Source organism: Corvus moneduloides, chromosome 10 (assembly GCF_009650955.1).
Source record: "Corvus moneduloides isolate bCorMon1 chromosome 10, bCorMon1.pri, whole genome shotgun sequence".
Lineage (NCBI taxonomy): Eukaryota > Metazoa > Chordata > Aves > Passeriformes > Corvidae > Corvus > Corvus moneduloides.
In genome coordinates this window covers 14,485,574-14,499,964 of record NC_045485.1, presented here as the reverse complement: position 1 = coordinate 14,499,964, position 14,391 = coordinate 14,485,574, and the positions used below count along the sequence as shown (strand labels likewise).

General features: G+C 36.8%; 1 protein-coding gene across 6 annotated transcripts in view; it reads right to left on the bottom strand.

The window, feature by feature from the left end:
* ATP13A3 (ATPase 13A3) overlaps window positions 1-14,391 on the bottom strand; it is a 58,301-nt gene that overhangs the window by 22,315 nt on the left and 21,595 nt on the right. For all 6 annotated transcript variants that reach the window (XM_032119281.1, XM_032119280.1, XM_032119279.1 and 3 more), the window contains exons 3-12: window positions 12,826-12,999; window positions 12,115-12,285; window positions 11,747-11,817; window positions 8,059-8,139; window positions 7,268-7,337; window positions 6,297-6,431; window positions 5,453-5,525; window positions 4,575-4,706; window positions 3,368-3,547; window positions 364-521 (exon numbers count right to left, since the gene is read on the bottom strand). In XM_032119281.1, the coding sequence (XP_031975172.1) occupies window positions 364-521; window positions 3,368-3,547; window positions 4,575-4,706; window positions 5,453-5,525; window positions 6,297-6,431; window positions 7,268-7,337; window positions 8,059-8,139; window positions 11,747-11,817; window positions 12,115-12,285; window positions 12,826-12,999 (1,245 nt within the window). The remainder of the gene's footprint in view (window positions 1-363; window positions 522-3,367; window positions 3,548-4,574; window positions 4,707-5,452; window positions 5,526-6,296; window positions 6,432-7,267; window positions 7,338-8,058; window positions 8,140-11,746; window positions 11,818-12,114; window positions 12,286-12,825; window positions 13,000-14,391) is intronic.

Here is a 14,391-nt window from a genome sequence, read left to right as displayed (position 1 = left end):
TTAACAGTTATCAGGTTATTTTTTGATAAGGATTTTTTTTCCTGCAGCATGTTTTAGATGTGCTGTATCCTATTTTTTCCAACTGTATACAAGTCAGATAGTAATCTTACATATAACAAAGATAAAAATCTAGTAATTGGATCAAGAGAAATCAAGGTAAACTCAAATTTCTCTGTAAGATATTCAAATTCTGCTTCTGTGCTGAATTTTATTCTCAGTAACCTTGTCTCATTTCATTGATATAAAACAGAGCAAAAAAAAATCACTTTAAATCAAATTGCTTCTCATCATCTTAAGTGTGATGGAAGTCATGATCACTCTTTTCTAAAATATGGCAATTCTGGACCAGAAATGAAAACATACCTCATTTAAGATGCTATTGACAATTGTGTAAAGAAACCCAATGCCTGCCACCACCACCAGAGACAGGAGAAACAAATAGGCATCTCTGTAGAGCTTAAAATCAGTTGGCTTTGGATACAGTATGGAACGAACAAGCTGTCCTTTAGCAGTACTAAAGCCTAGAAATAAAAAAGGAGTTAAGTTATTAAAAGTATAAACAAAAGCAAAGCTATTCAAATATATTAAAAACCTCAATAAAACCCTCAAGCTACTAATTTCATTACAACTGTGTCTCAATATGCATAGTAGATGTTTTGCAATACTGTAATTAAGGTGCTTTAAAAATGTACATGCACATCCTACTAAGAGCTTCTCTCCTATGGCAAGGATATGCAGCTGATGCAAACAAACCCCTCCTCAGCAGCAGCAGCAAATCCTCACATGGTTTGGCCTGGCAGAGTTTGTTGTAGTGCATTTTGTCCCTCACAGTGCAGAGCTAGTGGGTATATTTATTATCTAATTAAGCCAGTCCTTGCAAAAAAGAAAATTAAGATATTCAGAATCCAACATTACATGCTTAAATGGCAAGTCTCCATAAGGTCCCTTGACAGCCAGAATGAAAGATTCAAAAAATCTGCAATGCAGGGAGTCATCTTCTGGAGAAATCTACCTCTTGATGGCATTTTGACAACTAAACTCGGAGACTACCCTTCTAAAGGGCTTACAGTTGAACAACCAACAGATATCCCAACGTCCTCCTTGAACCTTTGCCTCAATGGCTAAAAGAGGCCAACATTAATGCCCAATTTTGTGTGCTCAAAACATTTTCCATCTGCTTAGACTTCGAAGTCTATTACTACAACCTAACATCAATGCCAGGTCTTCTGGCATTAGTAACAGCTCCCTGACAGCTTCTCAGTCTGCAAGCCACCACTGCAAAGGCTGAGTCCTCCACTCTGACATTTGGCATACAGGATTTTACCAAAACAGAGCAACTATGGCATCACTCTTAAAGTGGATGAGCTCATCACAAGAGGAAAATGCATGAAGCGTCCAGGCTTTGAATCTGCTACTGTAGAATACAAGCCATGGGCCTGTTCAGAGAAGTTCACCGTGTCTGTATGTACTTGAGAATTTAGCAATGAGTGTTTTGTAATTCAACATAGTGGTCAACAAAAAATCAGAACTATTTCTACTTTTTTTCACATGGTTTTGCAGAAGGTTCTGCAGCTACACAGGATAGAGCAAAACAATAAATGCAAACCTCATGGGATGTCTTTGGAACACACTGGATGTACAGATAACTTTAGTGGACAATTCTGTTCTCTAAAGCAAAATAACCAGTTTTGAATTCTTTTCAATTACAAACAGGAGCTACAATGACATCCATCAACTGAGTTTTAGGAGGAAAGAAATGAATACATTTTATGTGTATTTCAGCTGTAACATCAAACATGTCAAGTTAAAGGCTTAACTTGAAGAGTACTATGAGTATAGTCCCAGCAGCTCAATCTTATATCCTGGTTTATAAACAGATTAGGACTACATGCCTCTGCACACAACCATATAGAGTTCTGTTCTCCTAGATCTTTTAAGGACTAAATTTTAAAGTACCTTCAATTTTGTGGCATTTCCCTCCCTCATACAAAAGGATTTTTTCTGGTCTCAGTGTGAGAGAATGACTTTAGTTCTTACTATCAGACATCTTAGGAGCAAGAAGCTACAAGTGCTGTGACATCTATCCAGTTCTGTGGAGAGGGAAATTCCCTACTTGCCTAAAAACTGTTCCTGTAAACGAGACAGGAGAACAGAGGATTTTTTATCACTTTGCTCCTCTCTCTATACATAGCCACAGCAGGAAAAGCACGTTTGTGCATACATAAAACCTGAATAAAGCCCGTAGAGCGGAATTCATCCTGTTTACAACAGGAGCTAACTCGGACCTGCCATGGGCAAAGAACATTTTACCAACTTCCAACGTCAGGGCAGTAAGACTCAGTGTGCTGGGAGCAATTGCAATGCTCCTTGTAAGAGTTACAGACCACGGTATCAGACTTTAAAAAAAAAGGTACTATCCTTCCTGCAGAGCAGAAGTAACAGGCCTTCAGCAGCTCATTTCTGTTGCTGTTTGGGCTCACTTTGTTGTACATGCACACCAGGCTGGGCACAGGAAATTTATTTAAGAAACAAAACAAGTTGAGATGGATATTATTAAAAGGCAGATGTGTTCAAGGGAAGGAAAATATCTCTTTGAAAGATAAGACTAATAAAAGCCTCAAGAAAGAGAATAAAACAAAAAATCATAACTTTTACTTCTAAAGCAGACTAACTGAAGGTGAAAAGAATACACCAGAGTTAGGAAGCAGCTAATTAGGATGAAGTTATTTGTTGGAAAATTTGCTTTAAGTAGGAGTCTAATCAATGCAGTCCAATTTCTTCTATCTAATTCTATTGTACCTAGATTATAGCTTGCATTCATTTATTTTGTGGTAATTTTCTTAAGATGATCTTTGTAAAGCAGAATCCTACAATTGTACTGGCCTGTACAATTGGTTTTCATAGAATATCTGTATTAATTAACCCCAAATCTCTAACATATGAATTAGCATTTCTGTAGACAGATCAAATTCATTTTTTAAGCAAATGTTATGTACTTTGAAATAAGTATGGCAAAGATAAACATTTGGCATGAATGTCTGTTAAAATAGCTGTTCCCCACTACCCACCCAATCTGATGGTATTTTCCAAGAGGCACATGCAGTTCAACTAATGCACTATAAAACAATATCAAAAGGACATGAAAACCTATTCAAATAAGTTTTAAATTGATGCTGAAGACTGATTCACTTTCTTGCTTACCAACTGTTAATCTTCAGACCATCATCTGGTTTTATTATGGTTTTAAGACTTTTATCAAACTATTTGGGGTATATTCCTTTACCCAAGCTTAGCAGTATCAGCCAGTTGACACACACCAACAAACGGGAGTAGTACATTAACAAGGGATAAACCCAACAATCAATACCTGTTCTCACTACCAGAGCTTTGACCAACTCTCCAGTGTAGAACCGGGTCTGAATGACATTGGTTCCACAGAACAGCGTGTGCCGCTTGTGCACTTCGGGACTGTAGATCTCATCTCCCACTGCTTTTGGATATTCCGAAGGATTTGGCAGATTAATCTTTGTGACAGGAACACTTTCACCTTAAAGGAAAGAAAGTCTCTAAGCAAGATCAAAGAACAGACATTTTTTCATTCACAACTGTGAGTAGAATAATATAATCTCACTCCACCAGCATGCAGGTAGAATTACGGAAGTAATCTTCCTTTCAGCATATTATTAGGTAGTCCCTCACCTATTAGCCTCAGCTCAGCAGAGTCCTTACCCAAATGCTATTTAACTCTATTCCTTAGTCACCAATACAGCTTTTATGCCCCTTACTTCAAATCACACAGATGTAAAACAGAGTTCATTAAACAAAACCAAGACAAGCTTCCTTCTCTTGCTGAAAAGCATCACCCCATCTTTACTCAGAAAAACTAGAAGCTGAAGAAAATTATTCTCACCTCCTTTGGTGACCAAGTGCACTCAAGCTAGGGCTGCAATCAGTTTTTATCAGTTGCTAGCAGCAGCAAGAGGATCAAGTATATTCAAAAAAACTGAATATGACAGAACACAATCTCTGAACTACAATCTTCTAAAGGCTGTCAATTTGGACAGATTATCCTAAGAGTAACAAGAAGTCCATTCTAGTCACTGAAGCTGTCCTTTAAATACATCAGATCCCTGATTTCAGAGTATGCAGGCACAACTTGAGATAATAATTTGTGGTTTTAAATACAGTAGAACATTCTACTCACTACCTTCATTTTTGGAAGAAGCTAAAAAGTTTGGGCAAAAATTTTCTGAAGAAGCAGGCTTCAGAACTCCGTCTGCACTGAGAACACCAAGTCAAGAGGCAGGAAGACAAACTATCAAGGAGAAATCTTTTTAACAAGAAACCATCATTCATTTTTGAAGTTTCCAAGCAGTATCAGGGTAGCTGTTGCAGATAAGCAGGACACAAGTATATAAGTTCTTAGGAACATGTCTAATTGTAAGAACATACACATTTCAAACAAAATAAACATATCCACTTCTGCTAAAACATACTTCAAGTAAGAAGCCACACTTATTTTGTATAAACTAATACATTTAGCCATGCAGCACTGTGTATCAAGTTTATTTTACCTGTTAGCATACTTTCATTTACAATGCAAGTCCCACTGAGCAGTACTGCATCACAGGGCATAATTGTCCCATTGGATGGAATCAACATGGTATCTCCAGGCACGAGGTCGGTGGAAAGGATTTCTTCTATTTCTGAATATTAAAACACAAACAAGTTTACTTGAAAACAGCCACCATCTACAACACCTGATAAAGATCCTCACATCCAAGATCCAGGTGGTGACAAATAAGACTATACTTCATTTCATTAATGGCATGAAGTGATTTTAAAAATATACAGAAAAAGCCATTGATTTGCTCCAATTCCACCACAGATTAAACTAAACTCCAGAGCACACGGATAGAGTTCATCAGGACAAATGAAAGGAATCAAGCTTATACAAAAGGTATTAACAATTAGCTACAGTGTAACTTCAGTATAAAGACATAAGTCCAACAGAAATGTATGTCTTAAAAAACAATACCATGCATCACAACCTTTTGGATACCACACCTTTAACTGCTGTGGTATCCAAATCAGCAGAAGTTCAGAAATCATCTTGCAGTCTTTGTTGGCTAATAAATTGTAATGGAGACCCAACACATGCACATCTTTAAGTCAAGAAAAAAACTAGAATGACAATTACATAAGTGGAATGGTAGAGAATGAGAAACAGCAAAAGGACAAGCACCTAATCTAGAACAAACCTGACACTCACTGAAAATACCATCTAGAAGACTAACCCCGAAAACATTACACTAAATCCCACTTTGAACTCCTTTTCCCATGCAATTTTGCTAAGGAATGCAAGCATTTCAAGAACAGATGCAGAACCACTTTACACTCACATTTCACGAACAATTTAAATTCAACCTTCCAAGCCACCAGTAAAATTTACCTTGGTTTCCTCTGCAGACAGAGACCCTTACAATGCTGTGAGCTGCTACCATGTCATGTAACATAACATATTGCTGCAAAGGGGAGAAAAGTTCATCATTCAAAAGCACAGCTTATCTTCTTCTAAATGCACATTCTAGCTCCACAGTTAAAAGTGATGAGATTCTCTACTAATGTTCTTTAACAACAAAATGCTACTCAAAACATTCACTTGAACACAGTTTAGAAAACTTATGGGCAAATAAAGTTTGAGTGCATCAACCTGTACAGGCTCCTATTTTTAACAGCATTCTGGAAGCAAATATGCACTGTCATGCAAAATCTTATAAAATCATTTGGTCATTAACATAAAAAAGTAAAAGCTGCAGTGATTGTATGAACTTGAATTAAGGTAAAAGTTGTTTGGGTTTTTTTGGCTCTCGTCTGAATTCAGAGATTGCAATTTAAGGATAATTACTACTTCGATTTCCATCAGCTAAGTCTACAGAGAAAATCGAATCACCAATTTAACAATCCACACATTTCACTGGTGCTCAATTCTGTAGGGCCTTTTCAAACAAGGAAACAATGCAAGATGGAATCACTACTGTCAATAAAACTTGGTTCATAAACTTGTGTCCGGGTTTTATTTAAGCAAGGTAGTGTTTCTGTTATCTGAGGCCAACCTATTGTCTGCAAAGGTCTCAAAGAAAACTATAAATCTTTCAGCTCCAAGAGGCAAAATGCATAACAATATTCTACCTGTATAGCTCTGGAAAATTCTTAAAGATTTGTAGGCAATTTCACAACAAAATAAGGCAATCAGTAAGAAACCAAAAAGATGCCTCTATTTTCTTTGAGCTTACCTTTCTAATGGTGTAGAGTGAGCTAACAATGGATATTACAGACATAATCACAATTGCTAATGCATAGTAGTGATACTCATCAGTGATCCACAGTATCACACTGAACAACTGGAAAATGTAAAAAGGGTTCAGAACCTAGAAGAGTGACAGAACATTCAAGTTAAACCAAAAGGTCACATGCGTTCTCCATCAGAACAAAGCTGAAATTACCCTCCTCCAGGGAGGAGACAGTTTTAGTTCCTTATACCTAATTTTTGTTTGGTTTGCCAAAATGATCCTTTTTTTCACTACTTCCTCAGCCCCTCAAAAGCACAGTTCTCACTAAAATAATACACAAATACAGACTTTGAAGACTGCATGCATTTTCCCCTACACCTCAAAACAAGGAAATGGGAATATCGCATGCACCTTAAGTGACAATTCTTAAACCAACTGGGATGTTATTTTCTATTTCTTCTTAATAAATGCCCTGCCACCTTCAGTTCTTACTCCGCTTGATCAGATTAGAGAGTTTCTTTGTCCAAAAGTTCTACTGTGCATTATTATAACAAACCAGGTATTGAAATCCACCTAATACAAGGAAAATGGAACAAATCCAACAGAAGTATATACAACACCACATTTGATTTGCTGCGTATGTTGTAATATACAATCCCTGAGCTCCTCATGGAGAACACAGTAATTTCATGTTTTAAATTAACTACAAAAAATAAATAAGATGTTGAGCCTTTCAAAGAATTCTGACATGTTTTCTAATGTCCTTACTAAGGCACCAGGCGGTGAACTCTGGAGAGCTTGTAGCTGGGGCTTCTTTGATCCTTAGCTCTAAGGAGAGCTGGACAGCTCAAAAAAATTGTCCATATGATTTTGTCTTACAATGCTGGGCTCTAGGGGAAGGTTTCCAATTGCACTTGAAGCAACTTTCAATGATATACCTTTTGTCTTTAATTTTGTTAAGGAAAAGATTTTACCTCCTTAACGAGAAGCTTAAAAATGGAAGGCACTTTCACAGCAATTTCATTTACTCCATAGAATGCTTTCCTGCATTAAAAAAGAAAAATACCAAAAAAAAGTTAAGATTTTTATTAGGAGTCTTACTGATGTCAAAGTAATTCCACTAATATGATAAAGTATAACATGTCCTTAAATCTGTGACTCCCTTCTTATTTATCATAGTTTCAAAAAGTGCTTTTCAGAAAACATTTACCTAGTGAGATGTTCCAATACAAAGATAATCATTTTATACTTCAATTTAAACTGTACCTTATTTTCAGGTTCTTTCATAACAAGATTTCCCTGTAAACTCTGTATGGGTCCAATGTTATTAAATATGTCATTCTGAAAGCCAGTATGTAATTCTCATTAACTTAAGCCTAAACAAGTGTTAACTCTTACCCTGCAGTAAGACGCTGTTTTCAAGGTCCTGTATCTTAGTTTTATTCTTACAATGAAAAAAGGCAAATCCTGAAAGGGGGAGCAAGAAACCAAGCTCTGATGGGATCTGAGCTGATTAAATGACAGTGACATGAAAAAGCCCTTAAAATTATCTGAGGGGAAGGTTTTTATCGTAGAAAAACACACAAATTGCCAGAAGATGAATTGATGAGCAAGCAGATGCTTCCACATTTGAACCTGTATGAAGGTCTTATTTTCAAAAAAATCAGACACTGATCACTCCGTTGTCTTCTGGGCTTTTTAACACTCTGAGCACAGGTAATGAAACATAAACAATTCTTCCCTTTAAATACTACTGCAGTATTACCTGTAATCATGCATTCCCTTTGTCAGTCCTGTGCTGTGTTCGTTATGAATTGCAGAGCAGAAGGTAGATTCATCTAGACCTCTAAGTAAAGGAAAAATCAGTAAGTTATTTAAGAAACCTGATATTTAAAATTAAGTTTTCAGTGACTCAAAAGAGCTAGGTCTTTGTGAAGAGGTATACACTGTTTTACACAACAACTGCACATACCAGTGAGACATTAAAAGCAGTCTTCTTGTTGATATATCTTACTCTGTAGGATAGTCATACCAATTTCATATAAAATGGAGACACTTAAAAAATTAACTAGAATACTAGCATAACCAGTATTCAAAGGTCTCTAAAAAGTGAGCAAGTTTTATAAAACATTATACGAAATCAATAGGGATTCACATTTCTTCAAATTATCTTTATCTGACTCTAAGTAGCAATGGAAGTATTTTAGAAATAATTATTAATCAATTTATTAAATAAATCTATACCACAGCTATTTTGCAGCATCTTACTATCACAGTGTTATTCATGACTAGGAAAAATACATTCTGTATTTTCAGTTCTTTCTTATCACCAGAAGACTGATTTTCACAGGACTTCTCCACATGCTGTGAAAGCCAATGCTGTGCTTCAGGAAATCTGCAGACATGCAGAAGCACCTGAAACATCATTATGTTTACAGCTATGGGATTGTGTTAACTACGAAACTCTGTAAATCAGATGTATGCTGCCCAATATCCAGGCATTTTCTTATGGACATACTCTGGAAGCACAGGAAAATATCATCACCTTCCAAAAGGCTTTCACAGATGCCCTGACAAAACCAGCACTATTCCACACAAATCTTTTTTATATTGGATATCTATTAAGTTATCTATCAAAAATGATTCAGAGTCGTCCCAGTAGAAAGAAAAAAACCACCCAACTCTTTACTGTGCATATTTAGTAACAATTACTTCCATTCTCTGTAACACAAGGAAAGCTTTAAATATCCTCACTACTGCAAAGCCAAGGATCACATTTCCACCAACTGCATGTACAAGAACAGAAGACAAAAATTATGTGCCAACCTGGCCCTAGGTTTACAAAGTTTCCCTAAAACTTTTTAGGTTCAAGGATTGTAAAAATACTATCTTAGATTTAAAAATACACAAAACTCTGTTAATAGCTGTGTCTTTCCTCCCACTATCACAAAAAAAAATCTTTCTTTTCCTGCAGGAAAAGAAATGTAACTGGATTTAAGGAGGGTCCCTAAATTTAAGTGCTTTATACACAAATATGCATACCTATGTGTGCAATGTCTATGTAAAGACAGAGCTTCTAGCAGGACGTTCTCTGCTTTTTTTTTTTAATTCAGTCTGCTACAGACTGAATTCCCAGGGCATTAATAATAATAATAAAAAAAATCCCTGTGTGCAGCATTCAGTATATAAAGCACTCATCAACCCACTCAGAAATTCAGTTGACAGTAGCTAAAGCAAAACAGACATCCAAGGTCAGAGTTGCATCCTCTTTGGCTATGTGACCAAGTCTGACTTAGTCCAAGAACAATTACACGTGCATTTCCTGTGTTTAAAACAGTGATCTTAATATTATGGTAATATAAAAAGAACAATGATATGAAACTCAAGCTCTCATAACTGAATTAGTTGCCCAAGAAATCTTAATTTGCCTCCCTTCTGTGTCATGCTAAGCCTTTCATTATGTGATCAAACTGTTCTGTCTCTGGGTACTTGCGTAACCAGCTGCCCAAAGTGAATGTTCCTCATGCTGCAGTGTTGTGCTTAGACCACAACTACAGGCGTGCTGCCTGCCTTAAGGGTTTTACTATAAAGCCTTCTGTCTCACAGACTCTCTCTTTACAAGTATTAACTTGATTCTCCACCATGTTATTAGGTGATATCAATTTTTGGTTTATATATACAAACTGAAGAGCAGAATAAGAAAACATATCTTGGAAAAGGACAAATTTTTTAAGACTCCAGAGCATTTATCATTCACAAGCTCAGATACTACTTTGCACATGGTATCTAGTACTTCACTACACAACCACTCCTTTAGAGAAGTTGTAACAAACTGGCATTTTTATCTGACCTTGTGGAAAAGTGACTTAGTGCTCTAACAGTATCCAGTATGTCTCGGATCCAGTTCTTTCTCCTCTTTATTATTCAATAGCTAAATAATCATGTCCAGCTCAGCTACTGTACCTGACTAAACAAGTGGCCAGGCTCAGTCATGGCTAATACACCAAACAAATGAAAGTTTGGCTTATCAGCAAGAATGTGATTGAATAAATGCTCACATAACTTCACAGGCATATCTGAGATTTTTCCAGGGCTTACAAATTGGCTGAGTTATCAGAAGAACATCAAAAGGCACAGTCAAACAGCCACAAATGCCAAGTTTCAAGTCACTGCTTTAATGCTGAGGAACAACACTTTCTTCTAAACACATGGAGTAGTATGATTTTTTCCCAATACCTGTTCTTAACATACAGTTTCTTAATCTCAGCTGTGGGAACTATTCCCTTTGAACAGTTTAAACTAGGAGCACTATAGGCATGAAAACAGGAGCCCGCAATGCAAAATGACAAGTGTCGCTACCCACACAACTGTATTTCATGGGAAGCTTAGCAAAAAAAATGCATACAAAGCTTTTAATGATTTACTCAAGAACTGAGACATTTCCACCCTCCCAGATGAAGACTGTTCAGTTTTGTAATTGCTTGTGTTATAATAATTTCTTAAAATTGTTTTCATTGCTGATAACTTTCCATATTATTTGCACACACTTTTTTTGGAAAAAACAACATTGGCAAAGTATGTTTCTTCTAAGAGAAATTTTGGCTGTTTTGCTTTCCTTCAGCCACAGTCATGAATTTTTTCTATATGTAATGCTTGAACTTCTCCACATGATGGTTCAATGCAGTGAACACTGATTTAAGTTTAAAAGAGGTTATATTTCTGATCTGAATTTATCATTTTAATGTGCAGTTGCCAAAAGTGGACAAGCCTGTGCTCATTTAACTTGTGGCACTATGAGAAGGCCTTATCACAGAAAGAAAAACTTTCTTCTTCAACACTAACATCATGCAACAGTGCTGCTGGATAAGAGAAAATACAGTGCATCACAAGCTAGTACTGCCCACTAAAAGACCTTTTTTATCAGCGCAATAGACCTGGTTTTGTTACTAAAGAGTAACAAAAGATGGATCAGATCCAGCTCAACTGCACTAAAATATAGCAGCAGACCCGCACAAAGATGAGCAAAAACGGTATTTGCTGAATTCCCCTTCTTCCTAGATACTCCTTACGGGTCTAGCTCAGCAACACAAAAAACATAAGTTATTCCATCATAAGCAAAGTTTTTGAGTGTTTATAGAAGCAGTACTACTGTCTATGAACGGGTGCTCTGATTCTCAAATAACACTCCAAGAAAAGGCAAAAAGCCTGCAGAGGCATGCAGCCTGTCGCCCTACACAACTCACGCTTGATAAAGGCAGATTAAACAAACACCTTCTTTCCAAATTCACACCGAGTTAAAATCACCCTGCACTCACTGTGGTTCAAAGACTCAAAGAGCTAAAATAGCTGGTCAGGAAATAACACCAATTTTCAGCATATTTTTAGGCATGCTATTGTATTTTTTTTTTAAATGCAGTTTGAAGCACAACGTATAGGAAAAAAGGATTTCTTACCGTACAACATCAAAACTTTGAACTGAATCATTCCAAAAGTACTTCACACTGTGATGTGTGAAGTAACGAATCTGTAAGGGCAACAAAACATAGATGTTAAACTGGTATCACTTAACACCTCTCTTCTGACTTTATTCTCAGAGGTGACAGAAAGTGAATTTAGAAAAGCTTCACTGAAAAATGAATACTTTTCTTTCAACATAATCTTTCAAGCTTTCCACAATTTCCAGAAACAGGTTATTGAGGAGATTTCTGTTCCATGAGTTAGCCTTTCAAACAAAAGTAGCAGCTCACATGTACTGCACTGTGTGTATTTATTCTCAATAGTACTTGAGAATTAGCCAGCATAGTATTGCAGGTTTACTTACAGGCAAATATTTTTTCGAATCGTTTTTATTCTCTTCTGCAGCAGATTCAGAGAAATGAACAGCATGGCCATTTGAAACCTTGTGCACTAGAGGGTTAGGATTCCGTAAAGGATTGGCTCCCAAAGAAGGCATAACACGAACCTTTGCACAAAACCATATCTTGAATTCATCCTTAAAAAGAGGGGGGGAAAATGATCTAGTCAAAAGAGCATTTAAACAGCATTTTACTACACCAGCTGTAGCAAAATCACAGATAATAGATTAGCAGAGCCCATACAGAACTACAGAACATTATCTCCAAGTTAATATCAGCTACCTTAAGAATAACTTACTTTCTACAATTCTAAAAGCGTATTTTTTGCACTTGGGTCAGCAGTTACACCTTACTTCAACAAATGTATCTTTGCTGAACAAGGGAGGGGAAACCATGTTTCAGCTTATATGAACAAGGTATTTGTTCTGTAACTTTTCATGACAACAGCATTCAAGTATTTAATTCTTAAAACTGCACGATAAACTATTTGCTATGCCCACTGCAAACAGCTGTCAGTCTTCCCACAGAAGCAGCAAAGCTACGCACAAGTCCCAGGGAGCAGAGTTCTGCAGTACTGTAAAACACAGTCATGTCTACACTGCAAGGCAAGGACTGGAGTAATCTAGCAAGCAGAAGGACCTGCAAACAGGGAGAAGCACATCCCTCTGCACACTTACAGTTGTTCTCAGCAGAACCACCTCACAGTCTTTAAGCGCGCTCCTTTTGCACGTTGCTTTCACGCGCCACTGGGGCATCCAGTAGAGGAGGAGGAGGAGAAAGCCACCAGAACAGATCACTCCTACAGTAACTAGCACCAACTTCCAGCGACACAGATCATAGCCATAGATCTCCTGCATGGAAGTAGAAACAAGTAATGATGACTCTCTTTAATTATTCTGGCTCAGGATGCCAACATTAGTTTTTCATAATGTGCAGTATTTAAAGCAAATCAAATTTCAAAACCATTTCCTCTTTTTTCTTTTCTGGGGGAAGGAAAGATTTGAAACACTTAATACACGATGGAGTGGAAGCAAAAAGGAACAGTTTTGCTTAGTCAGAAATATAAACATCAATAAAAGCCTGACAGAGGCAGATCATCCATACGGTGTAAAACATTTCATGGCAGGACCTGTCTCCTCTCTGCACTGCTCCCTAAGGACTGACGTTGCTACACAACCTGCTCTACCTCCCAGAGAACATTTCTGACCATGACACAGCACAAGTTAGCTGAACGTTTAAGAGCAAAAGCATGTGGTTTTGCCAAATGCTAATTTTATGACATAGCATTTCATCAGCTAGCATTCACAGTGAATTATTACTGCAGGCTGAATTTTATACATTCTAAAAAAAACCATAAATACATCAAACACCACTTTTTAGTAGAGAATCTTGCTTATATTGCCTGCCATTTAACAAGAAATGCTACTTTACAAACTCCAAGCCACACTCAAAGGTTCTGTAACTTGCACCAGTTAGAAAAATCCTTCTCCCATTAAAAAAACCCCAAGTATTCAGCGTGCAAGCACCAACTTAACTTGATGACAACCAGGAACAGAAAATAATTTAGTGATTTACTGGATACTGTGTTACATTCCTGAGTTTCACATTACATCATCAGATTATATTTCCTGCTGTAAAAGGGCGATGAAGTTTCCCATTGAGTCCCACCCATTGTTCATATTGACATTAACTTCTCGGATTTTTTCACTTTTCATTAAACAGTGCTGGAAATTGTTTAAACTCCTTTCCTAAGAAAAGGCTTTTCAAAAGTTTGTTTAGCCACCTTCTCAGATGACAAAAAGCAGAGATAAAGTCCATTCTCTCTTGCCCCCAAAACATTCCTAAGCAATAAAAATAGGAGAGTGAAAGATGGTGAGAGAAGTTAATACTTCTTTTTAGGACAAAATAATTTTATTTCCTCAAAAAAATATTTATTTTAGTGATCAGGCCATAAGCATCTCCTGTTCTAAGATGCATTTGCTTACTCTCTGTATTAGAGCTGTCTAATGAAGAACTGCTTTTCCTAGCAGTGTGCACAAGGACAGAACAAGGACTTCAATTCACAGAAACCTACCATTTTAAAAACAAAAATCCCTACATATACCAAATGGGCTAGAAAAATCCCTATGAACCCCAAGCGGGCTAGAAATCAAAATATTAGCTGCTAGTACTTCCCTGTCAAAGCTCACTGCTTTGAGTCACATTATGAAGCATTAACCTGTTTTAACATTCAACAAAAAATC